Source organism: Rana temporaria, chromosome 3 (assembly GCF_905171775.1).
Source record: "Rana temporaria chromosome 3, aRanTem1.1, whole genome shotgun sequence".
Lineage (NCBI taxonomy): Eukaryota > Metazoa > Chordata > Amphibia > Anura > Ranidae > Rana > Rana temporaria.
The window spans coordinates 365,210,783-365,237,648 of NC_053491.1; the positions used below are offsets into that span (position 1 = coordinate 365,210,783).

Here is a 26,866-nt window from a genome sequence, read left to right on the forward strand (position 1 = left end):
CACACATAGGAGGAGAGAACCGGTCTGATGCTGCCTGACTCGGCTCTACTCCTGAGGACCATTCATGGAGGAGGAGGCCCAGCACCTCCCAGCACCCTGAGCCTACACTCATCAACTGAGACCAACTAACTGCCTGTCAGTGTGCCGAGATCCTCCTAGAAACAGGTGAGACCCCCAACCAATCTGCGTTCTCTGGGGCACACATTTCTCCTGTCCTATCTGCTCTTCTGCTGAGATTTTTTTTATTTTTTTCGTTTTTTTTTTACTGCTATTCATGTCTTGAATTTCCTTCAAATACAAGTTTTTTCTAGAACAGAAATTGGGTAAATTGTATCCATAGATATGTAGATGTGTCTCCATATCTGTGCGCCTGTATTATCGCCATACAAGTTATTTTTCCCTATCGGATATTTATGGGCCTAAAGGTAGGCTATGGGGTCAGCAGTATCCAGGGGAACGTCTTCTCCTCGTGTTCATAACTGCATCTCAAATTTATTCCATTTCCATAAACTCCTGGAACTTTTACCTACCATGCTGGAGAATAAAAAAATTGTAGTATAAACTTCAGTAGTTATAAATTATAATAGTAGCCGTAACAATAATGTAAAGCGCTGCGCAAACTGTTGGCGCTATATAAATCCTGTATAGTAATAATAATATTATTAATACCAGTCATGATGAATGTTGTATTATTTTTTGTAACAATGTGGTTTTATTTGTAATACTTGTAAAGTTTCTAGAAATTTTACTTTTATGTAGGTTTTATTGACTGCCGTATTTATCGGGGTATTGCGTGCTCCGGCGTATAGCGCGCACCCCTAATGTGGACCCGCAATTCCTGTAAACATTTTTTTTTAGTACTTACAGTTTTGGTGTCTTGCACGGCGGCCTCGTCGGGTCTGGCGTCCGTCTCCGGCTTCTCCCGCGCTGTCTCCCCGTCGAATCGCCGCTTCCCACGCTCAGTTTGAATGCCTCCGCCGACATATACCGAGTGCAGTACACTCGGCTACATTCGGCCAGGCTCGGCTTCGCTCGTGCTCACGCTCTGTGACGTTTATGCGTGAGCACGAGCGAAGCCGAGCCTGGCCGAATGTAGCCGAGTGTACTGCATTCGGTAAATGTCGGCGCAGGCATTCAAACTGAGCGCGGGAAGCGGCGATTCTACGTATATCGCGCACCCACGATTTTCCCCTTATTTTAAGGGGAAAAAAGTGCACGGTATACGCCGATAAATACGGTATATACTTTTTTACTTTTTTTGTAGTATTAATAATAATATAATTAGTGATAGTAGCTATAGAAATATTATTAAAGTGTCAATCCAGCCACATTTTCTTTTTCTTTTTTTTTTAATGGAAGAATAGGAAAGAATTAGAACTGGAATTTTAATACTAAACAGGGCTTTATAAGAGAGATTTTCCCTCACTTCCTTTCACGCTGACAATAGGTTTACCAGACAGAAATAGAAAAAACAAACCTTTATACAAGGATACATGCAGCAAAAAAAATTGACAGGGGTATCTAACCTTTAATAAATATATACATAGGCATGCGTACAGGGTGTGCCAGGTGTGCCTGGGTACACCCTAATCACCCTGTGCTGGGCAGATTTCCTCTCTTGCTTGCTTGCGAAAATGAGACTGGGGAATCTCTGTCCCCAGTCCCTTTCTTTGTCTGAAAAGTGAGACATCAGGGGCCTGTTTAGACCCCTGATATTTCACCAAATCCCCCAATGGGGCACCTAAAAAAATACTAAAAAACAATACTAAAAAAAATGATTGCAATTGTAAAAATTTAATAATCTAAAAAAAAAAAACTACTGACATCAACTTCTGCCCTACTGACATCGTCCACTGATCTACCGGTGCTGTCCATTGCCATATATATATATATATATATATATATATATATATATATATATATATATATATATATATATATATTATAGCTCTGTCTGTGTTGCTTTTAAAGATGACCTCTCACTTCCTGTCTGGCGAACCCATTGTCACCAGGACAGGAAGTGAGGTGAAATCTCTCTCTTTCACAAAGCCCCAGAAAGCAGTAAATGCCCAATCCAACAGGGGCGCTACTGCTTTCCCTATCCATTAAAAATGTGGACTTTCCCTACAGTATATATTAATATAATCATGATCATGACTTTTCTAATTCTAAAAAATGTATTAAGTACATTTTTGCACTGTATAAATACCTTATTTTTTAACTGTTCTTATCCAGATTGAGAAGGTGGAATAATCAAAACAGTTTGAGGAACAATAATCACTGCATAAGTGCATGGCATAAAATGTATCCAATGTGTTTCGGGGAGATTTTTGGTATTGTTAAACCTGCTGGCTCTGGGCACTGCAGTCCATGTCCTAATATAACAGTGTTCCGGAGTGCCTGCTGACTGCTGTGTTGGTAGGCTTGTGTCACACTGCAGACATGGCAGAAATTCTGGGATACAGTTTTTTTTTAGGATACCAACTGCTCTCCTGAAGAAGAGGAGGCCCAACCCCCTGAAATGCGATGGCTATGTTTTCTATCATACACTAAAGCAGGCCATACACCAGAGGTGCCCAACCTTTTGAAGCGTGAGGGCCACAGAAGCGCCTTGGTTACTGGTCACGGGCCACAATAAGTGGAGCCAGATAGAAGACAGATCTGTGTTCGCTCTGTATATGCAGAGCGGACACAGCCCACTCTACTCTGTGGGCCCTCCCATCCGATCCAACCAGATGGAAGGGGACGGATCCCCTTTATTTTTAGTGGATTGGAGGTAGGTGGGTGCAAATGGACACAAGTCCATTTACATCTCCCGCTCCATAGAGATGAATAGAGGGTCTGTGTGCAGGCCTGGATTTACTCCCTTTGCCGCCCCAAGGCCAGGTCCTTTAATGCCGCCCCCCACACACACCATCACATAGGGGGCCTTCATCCAGACCGGCCCAGGGCACAACACATCAGGGTACAGTGCACATCAGGGCACGGTACAGAGCTCAGCACATCAGGGTACAGAGCCCGGCACATCAGGGCATGGGGCACATCAGGGCACAACACTCACAGGTCACATCACATCAGGGTTCAGGGCACAGCACATCAGGGCACACCACATTGAGGCACAGCACATGGGAGCACTGGGCACATCAGGGCATGGGGCACATCAGGACACGGGGCACAGGGCACATCAGGGAATAGGGCACATCAGGGCACAGGGCACATCAGATCACACCAGGGCACATAGCACATCAGGGAACATCAGGGCACGGGGCACATAGCCCATAGCGCGGCCCCTGCACCCACTGCCGCCCCGAGGCCTGGCCTCAGTGGCCTTGTCTGGAATCCGGCCCTGTCTGTGTGGGTTGAACCAATCATATGAAATGGGCATAAGGCTGCACAGATAGCATTTGGTATCACTCCGCTTGTGACAGGAGCCGGCGTTATACAGGAAGCATCCGCTTATGTGGCTCTGCTCCTTGTGCAGCCTCCTCTACCGCTGGCTTCATTCACTGATGCTCTGGGATTGCGGGTCAGCAACCTGCGATCTGGGCTTGCGAACCTGCTATCCCAAAGCAGGAGGTCGCGGGCCACATCAGAGGGCTCTGCGGGCCACATGTGGCCCCCGGGCCACTGGTTGGGCACCCCTGCCATACACGGTCGAATTTCGAACAAATTTTCTTTTCAAGTTTTTTTTTTTTTGTGATCCACCATTGATTTTTGAAATTCGGCCGACCAAACCTTCATGTTGCCGGGAATATTCGTTTTTCTCCAGGAATATTAGTTTCTCTCCGGGAATATTATTTTCTTGCACAAGCACATTTTTTTTTCTATTACATTTTTTTGAAATTTGAACCGTGTATGGCCGCCTTAAGGCCCCTTTCACAGTGGGGCGGTTTGCAGGCGCTATTGCGCTAAAAATAGCGCCAGCAAACCGACCCTAAACAGCGGCTGCAGTTTCTCCAGTGTGAAAGCCTGAGGGGTGGTGCGCTAGCAGGACCGTACCAAAAGTGTTGCTAGCAGTATTTTTGGAGCGGCGAGAGGAGCTCCTCCATCGCTCCTTCCCATTGAAAGCAATGGGAAACCACGGCTATACCGCCGGCAATGCGCCTCTGCAGAGGCACTTTGCCGGAAGTATTAACCCTTTTCAGCCGCTAGCGGGGGTTAAAACCGTACTGCTCAAGGCCGAATACCGCCGCAATTCTGACGGTATAGCGCCGCTAAAAATACCACCACCGCACCTCCCGCCCCAGTGTGAAAGGGGCCTTAATGATCATGATCACTGCTATTCAACTCTCTGGAGTTTCAAAGACTTTCTTTTCAGACACATGGCGCTTCTCACCCATCTCCATAATCCTCACATGCTTGAAGGGACCAACTTTGAGGACCCTTCATGAGCTGAGCTGCCACAGATCTAATCACCACCACCAAGGTCTAACGCTAACTCGTCCATATACTACAAAGCTTTTTCTGAAATGACACTAATGCCGCGTACAAATAATCGGAAATTCCAACAAGAAAACCGTGGATTTTTTCTGATGGAATGTTGGCTCAAACTTGTGTTGCATACACACGGTAACACAAATCTTGTCGGAAAATCCGACCGTCAAGAATGCGGTGACGTACAAGACATATGATGAGCCGAGATCAATGAAGTTCAATAGGCAATTTGGCTCTTCTGCTTGATTCTGAGCATGCATGTTTTTTTGCGCGTCGGAATTGCATACAGACGAGCAGATTTTCCGATAGGAACTTTTTCCTTTGGAAAAATAGAGAACCAGCTCTCAATCTTTTGTTGGTGGAAATTTCGACAGCAAAAGTCTGATGGAGCATACACACGGTCGGAATTTCTGACCCAAAGCTCACATCGGACTTTTCTTGATAGTGTGAACACGGCATAAGATTGTTAAGTGGTCAGTTTAGGTATAAAAGTGCTCAGTATATCTCTTCTATAAGAACTGTTCTCTCCTCATAGAAAGGGGAAGTGCTGGTTTATGGGGTCTGTAGTCAAGTGAAGAATCTTTCCATCTGCTGAGAAACCGATTAGGTGACATCTTCCATCGAAGGACTGTCATTTGCTTTCAAATCACTGGGAGAACGTCTTTGTGTAGACAGCTAAGGATGGACACACAGAATTCATTCTACTATATCTATAAATTTGTACTAGTTGCATTCATGCCTTTTAACCTTAATTCACAAAGCTTTAACACAAGGATGAAGATCTTTATTCGTGACTGTAATTTTCTAATTTCTTTGGACTCTGAAAATAGCGGTTAATCATCTGGTACTTTGTGTGTCTGATGCAGGTAGAGGTGTCTTCTTGGGATCGGTTGATCTTGCGTCCTGCGCCCAGCTTTCAGGATGGGTTCCCTGTTCCGCAGTGAAGAGATGTGCCTGACGCAGCTGATCCTACAGGTGGAGGCCGGGTACTGCTGCATCGCTGAACTGGGCGAGCTGGGCCTGGTGCAGTTTCGGGATGTAAGTACACCCATCCGTAAATGTGCATATATAAGCTCCTTTCATGTTACATCATTGTCTCCATCATTGTCTACCAATACCAAGTCTCCCAATGCCATACCACGGCCAAACCGAGAAATCTTTTTACCTGATGAACAATCTACAACAGGGGTGTCAAACCCAATTTCATTGTGGGCCGCATCAGCATTATGACTGCCCTCAAAAGGACCGCTTGTAGCTGTAAGATTAGATGTCCAGCGCATCCCCTCCCTTTACATTATATGTCAAGAGCCACCCCACCATCAGAAGTTGAGTCCCCCACTCTCCCTTACATCACAGTGCACCCCCTTTCCTTATGCTGCTGCTGGGAAGAAGCTGGATGCATTGCTTAAAAGCAGAAAGTAAGAGTCTGGAGTAGGACCAGAGGAGGGCTGGAGCTCTCCAGCAGCTGCAGGAGAGGTGCGAGGGCCACATGAAATGGCCTGGAGGGCCGGATTCGGCCCGCGGGCCTTGTGTTTGCCACCTATGATCTACAAAGTAACTTGCATTATTTTGTTATCCCCCTTGCTACAGAGCATAAGGAAGGTGAGGTGACAACACTTTTCAGATCCTGCAATTCTGGACTGCTAATTAGCAAATTTGTGATTTCTCTAGAATATTTACTGCTATGTACCACTCAGCAACACTCTGCTTTCATTTATAATATTTTTATAGGGGTATGAGTGAGCATGTAGGGATTCAGACACCACATCCCAGTTAACGTTGAATAAACAGAAGGGGGCAAGAGGTCACAGGCCTCGGGATGTAACGGTGTCAAGTGATTAAATTACTAAATAAACGATCATTGCAAACATATAAAAAAGTAGACAATTTTTATTACAGGAATTTTTGATAAAAACATGAGACAGTACATATTCAGAAAGCCTACTTAATCCTAAACAGGTACATATGGAGCCAATACTCTCGACATGTTTTGCTTCGGATGGAGCTTCTTCAGGAGAAGATTAAATGGCGTTTTTTATGTACTAAAAGTAAAGAAAGAATATGAGTGCTCATGTAGATGCTTAAAAACAATTATATAAAGTTTTGATTTAAACAGAAAACATTCAATAATAAATAATTTAGCAAGAAACAAAACAATCAAGAAAAAGGACTTCTAGTATATAATTACAGATTATTGCATATATAGCAAATTACAAAAACTGAAAAACATGATTAGCGTCTTACTAGGTAGCGAAAATAGGGAGACGGAATTAATTTACAATGTACATATGGAGGAGATGTACGAAAAGATGCACCAAAAAATTCCCCAGCAAACCCCTGAAAGAAAAGGGTACCTCACAATACCCTGCAGAAAAAAAAATATAATAAATAAATAAAGTATATATTTAATCTCTTAAAAGGAGAGTTGTATTATATATAGCATTGGGAAAACAAAAGTTACCTTAAGATGTCATATGGGGTTGAATCAATATTTAATGTTAACATAATGTGTATGATGATATATGTGTATGTAAAATATATAAAACATCAGAAAAGTTGGGGTCTCTGCAGCAACTGCTGCAATCCCAAAGTGACTTCCAGAGATGGAGCATAAGAGATAATGGGCTAGATCCACAAAGAAATTACGCCGGCGTATCTATTGATATGCCGCGTAATTTCAAAATTCCCACGTCGTATCTTTGTTTTGAATCCTCAAAACAAGATACGACGGCTTCTGGGTTAGATCCGACAGGTGTACGTCTTCGGATCTAAGATGCAATACTTCGGCGTCCGCTGGGTGGCGTTTTCCGCGTCGGGTATGCAAATTAGCGATTTACGATGATCCACGAACGTACGCGCGGCCGTCGCATTTTCTAACGTCGTCTGTAGTCGGCTTTTTCCGGCGTATAGTTAAAGCTGGTATTTTGCGGCGTAAACAGAATTGCCATGTTAAGTATTGCCATCGTTCCCGCGTCGAAATTTGAATTTTTTTTTTTTGCGTAAGTCATCCGTGAATAGGGATGGACGTAACTCACGTCTAAGTTCAAAAACTTAGACGTGCCCCCAACCCGCCCAATTTGAAATCCGCCGCCAGAAATACACTACGCCGCCGTAACTTACGGCGCGAAATCGCTGAGGATTCGAAAATGCGCAAGGTAAGGTAATAAAAAACGCAATTTAATCATCTCCTGAAGAAGCTCCATCCGGAGCGAAACATGTCGAGAGTATTGGCTCCATATGTACCTGTTTAGAATTAAGTAGGCTTTCTGAATATGTACTGCCTCATGTTTTTATCAAAAATTCATGTTTGTAATGATCGTTTATTTGGTCATTTAATCACTTGACACCGTTACATCCCGAGGCCTGTGACCTCTTGCCTCCTTTTCTGTTTATTCATTTATAATAGTGGAACTTGTCTGCATAAATCAGTTTAGGAAACTATACCTCCCTAGACTCACATTTTTACTTGCTATAAAATTACAGTGAACAGTGATCACTATGGGACAGGAGACTGGAGAAACACTTTCTTCTGCAGAAAAATTCAGATCTCCATAAAAATCTGCATTTTTTTGAATATTTCTTCTTTATCATGTATGCTTTTTCATGTACTGAATTCATTAGCTGCTACATGTTGTTGTATGTTATCCTTAACACTTTCTGCCATCTTGCAGCTAAATGCATCGGTGAATAATTTCCAGAGGCGGTTTGTGAATGAAGTGCGCAGATGTGAGGGGATGGAGAGAATCCTGCGTGAGTATCCAACCACCTCCACCTGGACAGTATTTTGCGGATATCAGATAGTGCGAGTCTGTTATCTGTGCAGACGGTGCTGGTACGCAGGGGCCCTGTAACGCAAAGACGGCCCCGGCAATTTCTCTTGTCTGTGTTACTTTTGGAGATTTTCCCTCACTTAGGGAAATCTCTGTATAGCACTAGAGCCTTACAGCAATTATAATCTTTCCCTACGCTATCTAACACTAAAGAAACAGGTTTAGGCTATACACCAAGTTCTCAAATCTTTAAAAATCCCCCCCAGCGTTCTCCCCTAGGCCCCTTAATACAGTCAGCAGAGTCAACCTCCCCAGCCTCCTGCAGAAAAGCCTATCCTATGCCAGCATGCAGTTCATTTTATCTTTGTGTGGAAGCAGTGGTATCTCTGCAGAGGTTCGCCAAGCCTATGGTCAGAGCTTGTGCTCTCCAATCAGAGGGGAGCATGAGCTTTGCTGATTGAGGGGCTATAGTTCTAATTCAGCAGGGGACATGTTGGAGCTTTGCAATGAAGCCACTGCTTACATGCAGAGAAAAAGCATCCTTGTCTGCATCATGCTGGCAGGAGACAGGCTGTTCTACCCCGACTGTGGCTGCTTTAAAAAAAAAATGAACTGTAGGATTTAAGACGGCTTTTATCCTGATGCGCTTGATGATTTAAAAATGAGCATTTCATTGGGCTTTAAGTAGACTACAGTGTATTTCGCTGGATTGAAATCTCCCCTTTTTGCTCATCCCTCATGTTTAATAAACTTGCAGGTTTCCTGGAGTGTGAAATGCAGAATGACAAGATTGTAATCCCAACCTCGGATAAGCCCCCGCAGACCCCTCTGCCCCGAGAGATGATAGACCTGGAGGTAAGTGACATGGAGAGGAGGTAGGTGGGGGGGTGTAGCATTGTACTTCTCTTCAGGGTCTATCTCACCCTGGGGATGAAGGAGGGTCTTCGGAGGTATGAGGCACTAACAATCTCTGCACCCCCCACACCAGACCGTTCTGGAGAAGCTGGAGGGGGAGCTGCAAGAGGTGAACCGAAACCAGCAAACCCTGAAACAGAACTTCCTGGAGCTGACAGAACTCAAACATCTCCTGAAGAAGACTCAGGATTTCTTCGAGGTAAGATTTCCAAGCATACCGTGTTTCCCCGAAAATAAGCCCGGGTCTTATATTAATTTTGGCAACAAAAGACACAGTAGGGCTTATTTTCTGGGTAGGTCTTACCATGTAATGTGCTGTCTTCTCTCCCCTCTCTCTCCCTGCCTGACAGGAATCCCCAGTGTAAACCGAGTTAAAATGCTTGTAAAATCCTATAATCCACTCTATTACAGTAGTATAAAATGTACAATGTGTGTGTTTCTGTAATATAATTGTGCCAAATACCTTCGTTATAGCGCCGTTCTGTGACCCGCCGGAGCTCTCTTCCCCGCAATTATATTACAGAAACACACACATTGTACATTATATACTACTGTAATAGAGAGGATTATTGGATGTTACAAACATTTTAAACTAGGGCTTATTTTCGGGGTAGGGCTTATATTGCAGCCATCCTGGAAAATAACGATAGGTCTTATTTTCGGGGTAGGTCTTATTTTCGGGGAAACACGGTATTACTGATCCAATACGTGTGCCGTGTAGCAGGGCCGGGACAAGGGGTAGCTGCCTCGGACACTATGGTATTATGTGGGGTGGGGGGCACCACAAGCAGATTGGGGGGAGGGAATTTGGGGGGTGGCAGAGGTTAAGAATTGTTCTAGAAGGGCAGTTTCTAGGAGGTGTGCTAGGAATGCTAATTTGGGTGGATTTGTGCTAAGAGGGGGGATGAGGGGAGTTTGTGCTATAAAAGTAATACGCTAGAAGGGATTCTTTTTTTTTTTTGGAGGGTTGTGCTAGTAGGAGTGATTGGGGGGTATTTGTGCTAGGAGGGGAAATTTGTGCTAGGATACGGGATTGGGGAGGGGAATTTGTGCTGGAGGGGGGGTTTAGAGGGAGGGGAGAGGGATGTGCTTGGAGAGGAACGTTGAGGGGTAGAGGATTTGTGCTAGGAGAGGGAATATTTATTTACTTTTTGGGGAGAGGATTTGTGCTGGGGGCAAATGGGGAGAGAGAGGATTTGAGCTGGGTGGTTAGGGGGTAAACCTGCAGATCAGCGAACCAATTTTTTTTGGGGGGGCGGGGGGGTTGCTGATACATAATGCTTATACATAATGGAGGGGGGGGGGGCGCAGGTGCAATTTGGCTCTAGATGACCTTGCCCCAGCACTGCCATGTAGAGCTGGGGGCCTGGTTTTAGTCCCTGGCAGGTGTACAGTCTGCATGGTCTCTGTATGTTATCTCTGTGTTTGCTTCACTTCCTTTAACAGTGCAATAGCTGACTATGGATTGTGTGTGACCATGGTGGGGCATTGCAATTCCTCTCTAGTAGGGACTGATATGACCTCTTTTATATACTTTGGGCTAGATTCAGTAAGAGTTAGGCCGGCGTATCAGTAGATACGCCGACCTAACTCCGAATCTGCGCCGACCTAAGTTAAAGTGTATTCTCAATCAGAGATACACTTAAACCTATCTAAGATATGTCGTATCTTAGGGTGCAATATTTAGGCTGGCCGCTAGGTGGCGCTTCCATTGCGGTCAGCGTAGAATATGTCAATCACTAGATACGCCTATTCACGAACGTACGCTCGGCCGACGCAGTACAGATACGCCGTTTACGTAACGCATTATCAGGCCTAAAGATATTCCATCAAATAGCTGGAATAGTAATGTTAAGTATGGCCGCCGTTCCTGCGTCGAAATGCGAAAATTTTACGTCGTTTGCGTAAGTCGTCCGTGAATAGGGATTTACGAAATTTACGTCCACGTCGAAACCAATAGGCCCGTGCGGCGTACGTTGCCGCAATGCACACTGGGATATGTAGGCGGACGGCACATGCGCCGTTCCAAAAAAACGTCAATCACGTCAGGTCAAACCAAATTAACATTAAACACGTCCCCTCAGCCTATTTTTAATTAGGCGCCCTTACGCCCGCCCGCTTTAGGCTACGCCGCCGTAACTTAGCAGGCAAGTACTTTGTGAATCATGTACTTCCCTCGCTAACTTACGGCGGCGTAGTGTAAACACGATACGCTACGCCGCCGCAAAGTTAGGACGCCCTTTGTGAATCTACCTCTTTGTTAACAGGATTTGCTTCTTTCAGCAACTGTCAAGTGTGCATATGCTCACCGACAGTTAAGAGACAAGGCTTGCTATGTTAATGTTGTTAATGGAGGAGGGAAGTTTGGCCGCACGGTTTACACAACACAGAATCTGGTTTATTCAACAAACCAGATGACCTTTAGAAGACGACGTGACTGAAGACATTGTTTTTAACAAACAGGCTTTGCACTAATTAATAGAGAAAAAAAAATAAGAAGCGCTGCTCAATCAGTTGCTGATTGTTCCCTTGTCTATGGAGCAAATCTTTAAAGGTCCTGTTCTGGTGACAACTCTACAATCACTATCAGTCCTGGTGACAACAAAGATCAGGATAAACAGAGGGGCTGAATCTCCCCAGCGAAGAAACAGACAGCATTAAAAACCTAGATTCATGCATAAGAGGCGCAGGATCGCCTATTTATATATATATACATACACATTTATAATTTTTAATTTAGTCTTTTAGCACACAGAACATAACAATAATACCGAGTACACACAGTCGGAATTTCCGATGGATAAAGTCAAATGGGAGCTTTTCATCGGATATTCCGACCGTGTGTACGCCCCATCTGATTTTTCCTGTCGGAATTTCCGATGGACTTAGAGAGCAGGTTCCCAATTTTTAAGACGGAAAAAATTACTATCGGAAAATCTGTTCGTCTGTATGGAATTCCAACGGGAAAAAAAACACGCATGATCAGGAACATTTCGACTCATGCTCGGAAGTATTGAACTTATTTTTCTCGCCTCGACATGCCATTTATACAGGCGTAATAAAATACAAAATCACGTTTTGGGATTAAAAAAATCAAAACAATGTTTTTATATGCCCCAAGATTTTATTGGCTTTTGCTGCTGCTACTTGGCACAGAGGGGTGACGCTAACCCTACTGTAAAGGTATTGTTCTATGTATTGTATCACTTATTATTTCCTTATTGCAAATACCCTAAGAAAAGATAAATAGTATAAGAATTGTGACTGAAACTTGTATGTCTGGGTCTACAAGCACAGAAGAAATGATATTCGGAAGTAAAAAGTCCAAAATTAATGTAAAATATCATGAAACGTGCTGACATGTTTCGGAGGTCCGGACTCACCGGTCACTAAGGTCCTCTAAAATACTATCATTCCTTTGGCATTCCTACGTCTTGACATTCAAGTCCAAGTCCTCCATGAGAGCTGCTTGAAATTTACCAAAAATACTCAGAGACCTTGAGAAATCACCATAAGAATATCTGATAGCCCATCCTCAGGCCCCGTACACACGAGAGGATCCATCCGCTGAAAAATCTCAGCGGATCGGTTTCAGCAGATAGATCCCCTGGTGTGTACGTTCCAGCGGATATTTATCCGCGGATATTTCCGAATTCCAGCAGATAAAAATTTGTAGACATGCTTACAAATCTATCCGCTGGAATCGGAATCAGCGGATCGATCCGGTGGTCTGTACAGACTCACCGGATCGATCCGTCCGAACCCATCCCTCGCATGTGTCGTAATGATTCGACGCATGCGTGGATATCCTTATATGACAGCGTCGCGCACGTCGCCGCGTCATCATCGCGGCGACGGCGCGACACGTCACCGCGATGGGAATTCGGCGCGGATTTCAATCCGATGGTGTGTACACTCCATCGGATTAAAATCCGCAGAGGATTTATCCGCAGATACGGTCCGGCGGACCGTATCCGCGGATCAATCCTATCGTGTGTACCAGGCCTCACATATCCTTGGTCGATAAGGTGCCCTTTCCCCTTTTATGCTTCATGTATAACTTATGCTCCTGTATAAATGATTTCAGTTATCTGTACCCTTTCACTTTCTGTTCTCCTCCCATCCATGGTCCCAGCTCCTTTTATCCCCCATGTTATAGTCTTTATATTATTTCGAACCCAATGCATTGTACTGAACTGTATTATTCCTTGTCTTCCAAATAAAACCTTTTTTGAAAACAAGAGAAATCACCAAAATAGCTTATCCAGAGCCACCACAGCATGAACATTTTTACTGAGATGTTGAAATGTAGCAAACAATAAGGGTCATTTTTATGAAGCAGTGAAACTGATTAACAGATGAAGAGTTGGACCCAACAGTTAAAGGGGTTGTAAAGGTTGTTTTTTTATTTTCTAAATAGGTTGCTTTAAGCTAGTGCATTGTTGGTTCACTTACCCTTTCCTTCAATTTCCCTTCTAAATGTTTTTTTTCTTTGTCTGAATTTCTCACTTCCTGTTTCTCCTCAGTAAGCTTGCCCCCATCATCTGGCTGTGAGTTAGTCAGCCAGAACAGCTTACTGAGGAGAAACAGGAAGGGAGAAATTCAGACAAAGAAAAAAAAACAATTAGAAGTTAAATCGAAGGAAAAGGTAAGTGACCCAACAATGCACTAGCTTAAAGGAACCTATTTAGAAAATAAAAAACGAACCTTTACAATCCCTTTAATCAAACCGAGGGTAACCTGATCGCTGGCACTGCTGTTTTTAAGGCATCCTTGAATTCAAATTGAAATATTCCATGATGCTCTACTTAACATTGTCATTCTCAATTATAATGTTCTTTGCAGGCAGAAGCCAATTTACCAGATGATTTCTTCAATGAAGACACCAGCAGCCTTTTGGAGCTCCGAACCATCCCTACCGCAGCTGCTGCTGGCAAACTTGGGTGAGTTTGGGCACCTGAGTGACCTTGCTGGCTTCTACATCATTAGATAGCATTTTCTGAAATACTGTTCAGGCCCACCAACTTTATGTTTCTGACAGGTACAGAGTGCTTTAAGTGTTAATGCAGTCATAGATGATCAGTCACGCTTTATGGTGGCTGATAAGTCACAGAAAGCAGGGACAGACTGACCATTGAGGCACTCGGGCACTGCCCGAGGGCCCCATGCCACTAGGGGGCCCCAACAGGGTTGCCAGGCTCAGTAAAGCCAGGGACAGTATGTAAAAATCTGTGTTTTTTTTACATCTGTCCCTGATATGTCCAAAACCGACATGCTTTTGATGTGAAAATCCCGAGATTTAAGCTGCCCCGCCTCTGCACTGCCTCCTGGCTTGGTGGCCATCTGTAAGCCCGGGGGCCCCATAATCTTCTATTGCCCGGGGGCCCCATGAGTTGTCAGTCCGCCCCTGACAGCAAGGCAGGTTTTTAGTTGGGCTAACCTGTTGTGATTTACCAGTTACACTCCGCGGGCCAGATTCACATAGAGATACGACGGTGTATCTCCTGATACACCGTCGTACCTCCTGATACACCGTCGTATCTCTGAGATCGGCCAGTCGTATCTATGCGACTGATTCATAGAATCAGTTACGCATAGATATGCCTAAGATCCGACAGGTGTAAGTGACTTACACCGTCGGATCCTAACTGCAATTTTAAAATGGCCGCTGGGGGCGTTCTCGCTGATTTACACCGAGAATATGTAAATCAGCGAGATACGCCAATTCACGAACGTACGTGGGCCCGACGCAGTCACTTTACGCCGTTTACGTAAGGGTTTTCCCGGCGTATAGTTACCCCTGCTTCTATGAGGCGCAGCCAATGTTAAGTATGGCCGTCGTTCCCGCGTCAAATTTTGAAATTTTACGTCGTTTGCATACGTCGATTCACAAAAGAGCTGGACGCAAGTTACGCTCACGCCGAAACCAATGACGTCCTAGCGACGTCATTGGGAGCAATGCACGCCGGAAAAATTCACGGACGGTGCATGCGCAGTTAAGTCGACGCAGGGACGTGCCTGATTTAAATACAACACTCCCCCCTAGCCGCGGAATTTGAATTCCGCCGGAGGATTTACGATACGCCGCCACAAGTTTTGAGGTAAGTGTTTTGTGAATTACCCACTTGCCTCAAAAACTTGCGGCGGCGGATCTTAAATCACATAGGTTACGCGGATCTAAAGATCCGCTAACCTATGTGAATCTGGCCCCATGGGTGCATTTTAGCATGCAGAGTAAAGGCGCTGTGTATTTCTGGTGCCTGGGATGTCCTGGAGTTGCATACAGCCACCCATAGACAGGAATGAGTGAAAGCAGCTGTACGCAGTTATGCATGAAACCTTAGGGTACTTGCATATGGTACTGATGTTTGAACATCGGTTTTCCTGGCCCAAATTTCTTGCCTTTATTTTGCCTTATTTGCACACATTTGTGCATGTATTTGCGCATACACACGTACACAAGTAAAATACATGTTAGCTCTCAGAATCAGGGGCGGACTGACCATTCGGGCACTAGGGAGCCCCATCAGGGTTGACAGCCTCAGTAAAACCAGGGACAGTATGTAAAAACCTGTGTTTTAAAAAAAATGCCAAGATTATAGCTGCCTCGCCTCTCCAGTACCTTTTCAGTGTGTGTATGTATACTGTGTGTGTATATTGTGTGTATACTGTGTGTGTGTGTAAACTGTGTGGCCCCATAATCTCCTATTGCTCTGGTGCCCCATAATCTCCTATTGCCCAGGGGCCCCATGAGTTGTCAGTCCGCCCCTGCTCTGAATGGAATTTAAACCTCTTCAAATTACAATTTTGTGTGCGTACATGTGCGTATTTGCGTGCCTATACGCACAAAATACTGACCGGTAAGGCTGGGTTCACACTACAGTTTTCCCGTCCGTCAGCCGCATACGATTTATATGAAAAACCGTATGCGGCTGAAACGGACGGGAACGTATGGAACCGCACATATGTGCGTTTTCCATTGACGTTAATGTTAAAGGAAAACGTATGCGTTTGCCATACTGTTTTAAAAACGGCCGCAAAACCGTGGTTGAACACGGTTTTGCGTTCGTTTAAAAAACGTTTTGCCAGCAAATCGTACGCACCCGGATGCATCTGAGTGCATACGATTTGCAATGCATTGTCTATCTATACGTTTTCCCGTCCGGGCCCGTACGTTTTCAATACTGAAATCGTATGCGGCTGACGGACGGGAAAACCGTAGTGTGAACCCAGCCTAACTCAGATTTCTGTAATTTTTTTTACTCATCTACTGTATATCTGATCTTTTCAAAAGTTGTTTTCTTTACTCTCAACAACAGCGCAATGAAAGCTGAGTTTGTAATATCACCTCTCTTTTCTCTGTCCTCGGTAAATAGTTCAAATTGTATCTATATGAGATAAAGGACCACTTTGTGTCCAGAAAGGTGACACCGCCAGGTGTGGGCCTCATGAATTCATGAATGGGGATTTAAACTTTTCTCGGGGAATCCAATAGACAATCTCGTTGTGTGTTCCCTTCTCTTGTCAATGGCTCTCTTGTCTCAGGTTCACCGCCGGGGTGATCGGGAGGGAGAGGATGGCCGCCTTTGAGAGACTGCTGTGGAGGGTCTGCAGGGGGAATATTTACCTGAAATATAGTGAGCTGGACACCACGCTGGAGGACCCCGTCACTGTAAGGAGCAGAATAATACTATACCTCACCTGTCCATTATTTGCCACTTGGCTATATGGAAATAAGCAATTTGCAGCTGAACATTATTAATTTCACATGTACCGTATTTATCGGGGTATTGCGCGCTCCGGCATATAGCGCGCACCCCTAAAGTGGACCCGCATTCCTGTGGAAAAAAGATTTTTGTACTTACAGTTTTGGCATCCATCGGCGGCCTCGTCGGGTCCGGCGTCCGTCTGCGGCTTCGGGTGTCCTCTTCGTCGGGTCCGGCGTCCTTCTGCGGCTTCCTCCCCGCTCGTTTCCCGCTTTCCCGCGCCGAGTTTGAATACTGCCCGGCATATACCGAGCGCAGTACACTCGTGTATAGTCGGGCAGGCTCAGCTACTCTCGCGCTTACGTCCTGTACGTCCAGGACGTGAGTGCGAGAGGAGCCAAGACTGCCCGACTATACACGAGTGTACTGCGCTCGGTATATGCCGGCGCAGTATTCAAACTCGGCGCGGGAAAGCGGGTATCGCCGTATATCGTGCACCCACGATTTTGCCCTGATTTTCAGGGCAAAAAAGTGCGCGGTATACGCCGATAAATACGGTATTTATTTATTTTTTTATGTTATGTTTTATTTAAAATGTTATCTTTCATCTGGCACCACTGCTTGTAATTTAAATGAGTTTTATTGAGAGTATGGCCACCCCAGCACCTTTACTGTGTTACTGAACAATTGTAGTGATCATATGACCTCATCACAGTTCCAACTTCTGACTGATCACATGGTAACATTTATTATTATTATACAGGATTTATATAGCGCCAACAGTTTACGCAGTGCTTTACAACTTGAGGGTAGACAGTACAAATACAATACACTTTAATACGGTAGGAATTAGAGGGCGATCCAATGGCTCCATAACTTGCCATAATTCACTTCATTGACTCTGAATGATCACATGACACCAGTGCACTCCATCCTTTTCCACTTTTGTTATTAACCACTTCATTACTGGGCACTTAAACCCCCTTCCTGCCCAGACCAATTTTCAGCTTTCAGCGCTTCTAATGACAATTGCGCGGTCATACAACACTGTATCGAAATTATAGTTTTATATTTTTTTCCCCACAAATAGAGCTTTCTTTTGGTGGTATTTGATCATCTCTGCGATTTTTTATTTTTTTGCGCTATAAACAAAAAAAGACCGTAAATTTTGAAAAAAAAACACAATATTTTTTACTTTTTGTTATAATAATATCCCAATTTATTTTTTATTTTTTTATATTTTTTTCCTCGGTTTAGGCCGATACGTATTCTTCTACATATTTTTGTTAAAAAAAATTGCAATAAGCGTATATTGATTGGTTTGCGCAAAAGTTATAGCGCCTACAAATTAGGGGAAAGCTTTATGACTTATTTTTTAGTTTTTACTAGTAATGGCGGTGATCTGCGATTTTTTTTGTCAGGCCTGCAATTTCGCGGCGGACATATCGGACACTTTTGACACAATTTTGGGACCATTCACATTTGTACAGCAATCAGTGCTATAAAAATGCACTGATTGCTGTATAAATGTGACTGGCAGGGAAGGGGTTAACACTAGGGGGTGAGGAAGGGGTTAAATGTATTCCCTGGGTGTGTTCTAACTGTGTGTGGAGGGGGACTGACTGGGGGAGGTGACCGATGCTGTGTCCCTATGTACAAGGGACACAGATCGGTCTCCTCTCCTCTGACAGAACGTGGAGCTCTGTGTTTACACACAGAGCTCCACGTCCCTGCTGTCACTGCCAATTGAGGGTACCTGGCGGACATCGCGGCGGCCAGGCACGCGCATCGGCATCTCAGCGAAGCGCCGGGCACAGTGTTTCCCCGCTGCGCGCGCGGGGAATGCACATAAAAGGACGTACAGGGACATCCACCCGGCAGTTGAGAGCCGCGCTGTGGACATCTTTCATGGTTAACGATCACATGATATTATTAAAGTAGTATTAAAACCTCAAATATTTAGCTTAAAGAGGAGTTCCACCCAAATTTGGAACTTCCTCTTAACCCACTCCTCTCCCCCTTACATGCCACATTTGGCATGTAATTTTTTTGGGGGGGGAGTGGGGGCTTCAGCACGAGTGGGACTTCCTGTCCCACTTCCTCCTTCCTGTAGGCGACTAAGCTTAATCGCCTTCAGGAAGTGGCTGCTGTAGGCGATCGCCTAGGACACGTCACAGGTCCTAGGCGATCTCCTGGCCAATTACACGGCGCGGCGCCGGGCCGCGCCGCTCGCGCATGCGCTGTGCCGCGCCGCTCACGCATGCGCAGTGGGTGCCCAGCCGTGAAGCCGAAAGCTGTCACGGCCGGGTGCCCACACTGAAGATGAAGACGCCGGTCGGGGAGGGGGGAGAGGAGCGGAGCCCCGGCCGGCGCGTCGCTGGAGCGCTGGAGCAGGTAAGTGCCTGTTTATTAAAAGCCAGCAGCTACACTTTTTGTTGCTGCTGACTTTTAATAAACATACAAATGGCTGGAACTCCCCTTTAATTCATTGAGCACAATAAAATAAACATTCCCCAGTATTTGGTAAAATACTTACCCAAGAACTTCTGGTCTTCACAGGAAAGCGTTCTAGCAGTGGACAGTGCAGTCCCCAGTCAGTCTATTACCTGGAGAAAGGAGGGCGGCGGAGGGCATCCTAGGCTATGGGACTGATAATGACCGTGGCTGCTTCTTTAGCTCACATTGATCCTCTTCTGTATCATAAATCACATATTACAATTTTCTTTTCACACTTTTCCAGAGAGAAGAGGTGAAGAAAAACGTTTTCATCATCTTCTACCAGGGAGAGCAGCTCAAACAGAAAATAAAGAAGATTTGTGAGGGGTAAGTAAGTGGTGACCCCCCCCTTCCACTTCCACCCCACTGGAAAAAAGAAATGAGGGCACATTTGAGATGATAAATACGCTTGAGGTGATTGTAACCATATTGGTGCACTTGATTCAGAGACAATTGAGTACCGAATACAAACCCAACATTTTGAGTTGCTTCCCACCCCCGTGCATATACAAAAATAGACAATAGATTTTAAATAGCAGAACCTTTTCCAGCATGATTCTGTAGCGCTCACCCCCGAAGGAGCCGCTGTTTAGTTTGGGATCGGCCTATTTAAGTTACCTTCTTGACTTGGTCTAGGGGTAATAGCTATGAGTGTGAATAAAGAGCAAGTGTCCAGACATCAATTGAGTTTTCAATGCTTTATTCCAAGGCCTAACATGGCCAACATCAACATGACACACAAGAGAGAAAAGTTGATGAGCGTAGAGAAACTTTAGTATCAGGATAGTACCTTGGATATGAAAGAGAGCAAGCCTGCTCTTAGCAATAATGTAACTCAATTCGTCGCCACCCAATCAGGGTGGGTAAAGTGCCCCCGGACAGGCGTCTATCACAGGCCTGGCAGCCGAAGCGCCACTTAAGGATCACTGGGAGGAACAGGCCTCTGCCACAGGCTTGACAATTTGAGATTTGTGAAATTAGATTGAGCGAATCCTCCCAGTCAGTTCAGATAGTGTCACCCACTGACAGCTTGAGCATACCTGTCATGCAGTGTGGTGACCGGATCCCCGATGGTTCGTCTAGGCCAGGGGTCTCAAAGTACCGGCCCGCGGACCGGTTTTAAATGGCCCTCATGGCAGGGCGGGTGCCGCAGAAGTGTAGATCGAGGTGCATGAAGAGTAGCGCAGGAAGCGTCTGTCATAAGTTCACTTGTCTCTCATGTCACACTGCTACTCCCCGGCGGCCCCTCCTCTCTTCTCGTCCATCCCCATTTACTTGTGACATCATCTGAGATGGACGAGAAGAGAGGAGGGGCTGCCGGGGAGTAGCAGTGTGACATGAGAGACAAGTGAACTTATGACAGACGCTTCCTGTGCTACTCTGCCTTTGAAGAAAACAACAAGTAAATGCTGACCTGTGCCCTGGTGTGCTCTCATGTGCCCTGATGTGCTGGGCTCTGTACATCAGGGTACCCTGTGCCCTGTACCCTGATGTGCCATGTGCCCTGTCCTGATGTGCTGTGCCCCATGTGCCCTGATGTGCTCTCATGTGCCCCATATTCCCTGATTGTGCCCTGATGTGCCCCATGTGCCCTGATTGTGCCCTGGTGTGCTCGTATGTGCCCTGATATGCCCCATGTGCTCTGATTGTGCCCTGATGTGGCCCATGTACCCTGATGTGCCACATGAGAGCACAATCAGGGCACAATCAGGGAACATGGGGCACACCAGGGAACATGGGGCACACCAGGGAACATGGGGCACATGAGAGCACATGGGGCACAGCACATCAGGAAAGGGCACATGGCACATCAGGGTACAGGACATGGCACATCAGGGCACAGCACATCAGGACAGGGCACATGGCACATCAGGGTACAGGGCACATGAAACAGCATATCAGGGTACAAAGCCCAGCACATCAGGACACATGGCACATCAGGGTACAGGGCACATGAAACAGCACATCAGGGTACAAAGCCCAGCACATCAGGGTACATGGGGTACCCTGATGTGCTGGGCTTTGTACCCTGATGTGCTGTTTCATGTGCCCTGTACCCTGATGTGCCATGTGCCCTGTCCTGATGTGCTGTGCCCTGATGTGCCATGTCCTGTACCCTGATGTGCCATGTGCCCTGTCCTGATGTGCTCTCATGTGCCCCATGTTCCCTGGTGTGCCCCATGTTCCCTGATTGTGCCCTGATGTGCTCTCATGTGCCCCATGTGCCCTGGTGTGCTCGTATGTGCCCCATGTGCCCTGATGTGCTGTGATTGTGCCCCATGTACCCTGATGTGGCCCATGTACCCTGATATGCCCCATGTACCCTGATGTGCCCCATGTACCCTGATGTGCTGGGCTTTGTACCCTGATGTGCTGTTTCATGTGCCCTGTACCCTGATGTGCCATGTCCTGATGTGCTGTGCCCTGATGTGCCATGTCCTGCACTGTGCCATGTGCCCTGTCCTGATATGCCCTGCCCTGATGTGCCGTGCACCCTGATGTGGCCTGTTGTGCTGTACCCCTATGTGCTGTGCTCTGATGTGCCCTGTACCCTGATGTTTGGGCTTTGTACCCTGATGTGCTGGGCTTTGTACCCTGATGTGCTGGGCTTTGTACCCTGATGTGCGCTGTGCACTCATGTGTGCTGTGCCCTGTGCCCTGATGTGCTGTACCCTGATGGTGAGTGGTCAGTGTGTAGTGTAGTGGTCAGTGTGCAGTGTAGTGGTCAGGGTTAATAATGCGTTCGCTGACACCAGTACTGTTTTTGAAGTTTGAAAGTTTGCATGCGTCCCCCCATGGGATATGGAAACTTGTCTTGTGGCCCTCAGGTAATTTAAGTTTGAGACCCCTGGTCTAGGCCTTCTGGACAACCTCTGATTCTAGGTTCTCCCGAGCCAATCCCCCATCGCACAGCTCCCGGCTTAGGATCCTCTCTGCAGAAGATTGGGACCCAGCCAGTCGCTGGGGCCCCTCTCTAGGTTGGGATGAGGCTCCGCATGGTGCATGACCTCAGTAAAGTAGGCCACGGTGGCGGGGCCCATGAATGCGCGCACCCTGAAGGTGGATGCCGCACCTGGGACTCTGGCCCCGCACAGAACAGCCCAAAAGCGGTTGCCCAGATATATCCCCCTCCCAGCATGCCCAACGAGGAAAGAACTCCTCTGATTGGCTGCTGGGAGAAGGTGGGTCTGTCAGAACCCCTCTAGCGCCAGCTGCTGCCCGGGGGGGAAGCTGACTGATGGTCAGTCGTGCCTACACACCATCGGTTAAAAAAACGATCGTGTCAGAACGGTGACGTTCGGGGGGACTGTGGAGGGGTGAGTGAGGGTGCTCTGTTTGTTGCCCCCCATCAAAAAGTTTAGCACAGAGCCCTAAGGTCAACCCTACTGAACATATTTGGGGGGAGTTGGAACACTCATTGTAAGGCAGACTTTCTCATCCAACATCAGCCCTGGACCTCATAAATGGGCACAAATTCCCACAGACAGAAGAAGGGTGGAGGCTGTTATAGCAGAAAAAAGCCAATCCATATTAATGGCTGTGGTTTTGAATGGGATGTCCAATAAGATAACATAAGCGTGATGTTCAGGTGTCCGAAGACGTTTGCCCATATAGTATATTTTGGATGAGCTGAGGCTGTGTGCTGTTGTTATATCATTCATAAACAATCTCCCAGTAATCTGTATCTGTCACAGAATACACTGCAGACGTCTGTAGCTTTCTAATATGTAACCAGTCTATCTGTATATGATCCTTCCCGACGTAACTTTTCTGTTCCATACAGTTTCAAAGCCACAGTCTATCCTTGCCCAGAGACTGCCAGTGAGCGAAGAGACATGGCTGCTGATGTAAATACTAGGATTGAAGATTTAAATGCGGTAAGTGAGCAGTAGAGATCCCGCATCTCTGAATGATGAGACTTGTTTCCATAGGTGTGTGCAGCCTATTGCATTGGGGTGTGCACCCCAAATGTATTAAAACACGGACGGTGCTAGTAGGGCAGTGGACAGTGTCAGTAATTTTTTATTTTTATTATTTAAAAAAAAAAATTAGAAGCCTTTTTGGAGGGGGGGGGGGGGGCGCTTTGGTGAAATATCAGCAGGGGGAATCTGCGCCGCACAGGGTGATTAGGGGGCGCACGCCTATGCTTGTTTCTATGTTTCTTTGACTTATTACACAATCAACTGACACTATCTTTGTGCACTTTGACAAAAGAATTACTAAGTACTAAGGCCCGGATTCACAAAGCACTTGCGCCGACGTATCTCGAGATATGCCTAGTAAATGTAAATATGCGCCGTCGTATCTATGCGCCGGACTCAGAAACTAACATACGCCTGAAAATAGGCTTCATCCGACTGACGTAACTTGCCTACGCCGGCGTAGAGTGGGCGCATATTTACGCTGGACGTATTTGGCACTCCCATTGATTTTCTATTCACATATGCAAATGAGGGAGATACGCCGATTCACGAACGTACGTTCGTCCGACACAGTGCGCGTAAAGTCATATGTCTGGCGTAAAGTTATGCCCCATAAAGGAGGTGTAACTCAGCAGCATCCATGCAAAGGGCTGCAACAGGGAACACAAGCTGACGTATTTTACGGAGTTTACGTAGGACGTGAATATGACTAGGCGTAGGTTACGTTCACGTCTTAGGCAGTGATCCAACGTATCTTAGGCAGTTGTTCCGACGTGATTGTGAGCATGCGCACTGAGATGCGCCCACGGGACGGAGCATGCGCAGTTGACGATTAGTATCTGTCTGGCGCTCGGCCCATCATTTGTATGGGGTCACGCCTCATTAGCATGGCTCACGCCCACTTCCACCTATGCCGACTTGCGCCTTGGAAACCCAGCGCAGATTTGGGAGGAAGTGCTTTGTGAATTCAGTGCTTGCCTCTCTGTGCTGCGTCGGCGTAGCGTAAAGGAGATACGCTACAGCGGCATAAATATGCACCAGTGTCTGTGAATCCGGGCCATAATGTTTAACAAAAAATTCATATTTGTAGAACACACTATTAGCATTTAATGCAAATGTAGCAAGGTCTTTATCCTTTTCCAGTCCAATGAGAACCTTAAGGGCCAAAGATAGCTGACATCCTTCTGTATTCCGAGTCATTATGCGCCAGACACTTCTTGGATGTAAAAGAGTTTTTATTTCTTTTAACAGTCCTTTTTGTCGGGGGAAAGAGGGTTAGGGCCAGGATACCCTTAAGTAGTTGTGGATTGAATTGGCCGACTCCGAGACTTCAATAGGAGGACAGCCATGCAGGGAAAAGCCCCAGCAAGGCACCACATCTGCACATGCAGAAATGCTCTCTCCTATGGCAACAGTCTTTAACAGTTCCTAACTTAACGTAACCGTTCCTTCAGCTTCACTACATCTGCTTCTTGTAGTTCTTCAACACTAAGCTCCCGGTCTCTCTCTAGACCCACTGATTCACTGACTCTGAATCTCTTGAGCTCCTCAAATCTTTGCGGTGGTATCTTCCTCAAGTGTCACCCACGCTTCCCTGCTGGGTCCCTAGCTTGGGACTCCAGATACTCTTCAAGCTTCACCCTTGGTTCGGTCCCTGGCTGACACACAAGGCTGCTCCTGCAAGCATCACCTCCGCTGGTTGGGTCCCTGACTTGATCACGCTTACCTGCTGCCCCCGACCATGACAGGTTCTCCTGCCAGCAGAACCGTCACTTCTGGTTGGACTGCAAGCCGCAATCCCAACCCTGCGCTGTCCTCTTACTTCTGGATAGGCCCTCACACAGCCTGGCAGCCAGATGTCCCCAGGATAGGCCCAATCCCTGGCCTAGCAGCCCAGGGCGTAAAACACACGTCCAACCAGACAGCCATCCAGGTGGCACAGAACACAGATCACCTAACTCCACCCAAATATATATGTGCTCCCAGCAGGCCAAGGGATTCAAGAAAACCCCTGCCCATTGGCCGAGATAGCCCATATACCCATGACCTGACATTGTGTTGCCTTCTCATATCTAGTACCACCAAGTATCTGGCCACCTAGTGGTAGAAGAGAAAAGTGCAACAAGGCCAAACTTAAAGGGGAGTTCCAGCCATTTGTATGTTTATTAAAAGTCAGCAGCAACAAAAAGTGTAGCTGCTGGCTTTTAATAAACAGGCACTTACCTGCTCCAGCGCTCCAGCGACGCGCCGGCCGGGGCTCCGCTCCTCTCCCCCCCTCCCCGGCCGGCGTCTTCATTTTCAGTGTGGGCACCCGGCCGTGACAGCTTTCGGCTTCACGGCCGGGCACCCACTGCGCATGCGCGAGCGGCGCGGCACTGCGCATGCGCGAGCGGCGCGGCCCGGCGCCGCGCCGTGTAATTGGCCAGGAGATCGCCTAGGACCTGTGACGTGTCCTAGGCGATCGCCTACAGCAGCCACTTCCTGAAGGCGATTAAGCTTAGTCGCCTACAGGAAGGAGGAAGTGGGACAGGAAGTCCCACTCGTGCTGAAGCCCCCACTCCCCCCCCAAAAAAATTACATGCCAAATGTGGCATCTAAGGGGGAGAGGAGTGGGTTAAGAGGAAGTTCCAAATTTGGGTGGAACTCCTCTTTAAGGAGAAATCAATAGATCTCTATCAATCAACCAGGATAACTACTCCTGGCAAGTAAATTTGTGAGGAGCTCCCTGCCTAAGCTACAGGGTGCTACACAAAGAACTACTTTCGGGAAAAGCTATCAATATGCTCCTTGTTGATATTTTTTTATAATAAAATGTTTTACTCCATATTTGTTTTCTGTTGTGGGTTTTGATGTGTTTTGTTGTTATCTTCTCATCCCAGGATGTAAGTACATTGTCACTCCATCTCCCTGCAGGTTATCACCCAAACTGATTCTCATCACCAGCGTGTCCTGCTGGAAGCAGGCCAGAATCTCAGCAACTGGTCTGTTAAAGTGAAGAAAATGAAGGCAGTGTATCATGTACTAAACCTGTGCAACATTGACGTCACCCAGCAGTGTGTCATTGCTGAAATCTGGTGCCCTGTAGCTGACAAGGAGCGCATCAAACGGTCATTGCACCTTGGCATGGTGAGTTTACATGGATATATTTATTCATGTAAGATAAAACTTATATCTGGCGTGCAGTGATGTTACTCCTCTCCTATACTGTATAACATAACCCTGTAGACTCTGATGTAAGGGTTGCTCTGAGAACCCTGATTAAAGGGGAATGCTGGGAACTCTGATGTAAGTGGGGCTCTGGTTAGCAGAGACCACCTGTTATCACAGATCCCCTTTCCTCAAGAGTCTACAGAATTCCTTCTTACATCATTACATGAGAGTTTCCTTCTGACATCAGAGTTCTCAGTGTTTCCCCTTAAATTAGAGTCCCCATAGGTGTCCATTACATCAGAGTCTGCAGAGTCTCGCAGTGTAAGGGAACTCTGCAAGTTCAGTTGTAAAGGGGGACTCTACGAATTCAGATGTAAGGGGAAACTCTGCAGATTTAGATGTAATGGGAAACTCTGCAGATTTAGATGTAAGGGGACGCTCTGCAGATTTAGATGTAAGGGGGAACTCTGCG

General features: G+C 46.4%; 1 protein-coding gene across 1 annotated transcript in view; it reads left to right on the forward strand.

Moving 5' to 3' along the window:
• ATP6V0A4 (ATPase H+ transporting V0 subunit a4) overlaps positions 1–26,866 on the forward strand; it is a 60,309-nt gene continuing 33,443 nt past the window's right edge. Inside the window, exons 1-10 of the mRNA XM_040345403.1 lie at positions 1–165; positions 5,301–5,472; positions 8,106–8,184; positions 8,962–9,059; positions 9,193–9,318; positions 13,965–14,062; positions 16,665–16,791; positions 19,566–19,648; positions 23,106–23,199; positions 26,158–26,370. Of these exons, the coding sequence (XP_040201337.1) occupies positions 5,356–5,472; positions 8,106–8,184; positions 8,962–9,059; positions 9,193–9,318; positions 13,965–14,062; positions 16,665–16,791; positions 19,566–19,648; positions 23,106–23,199; positions 26,158–26,370 (1,035 nt within the window). The 5' untranslated portion in view covers positions 1–165; positions 5,301–5,355. The remainder of the gene's footprint in view (positions 166–5,300; positions 5,473–8,105; positions 8,185–8,961; positions 9,060–9,192; positions 9,319–13,964; positions 14,063–16,664; positions 16,792–19,565; positions 19,649–23,105; positions 23,200–26,157; positions 26,371–26,866) is intronic.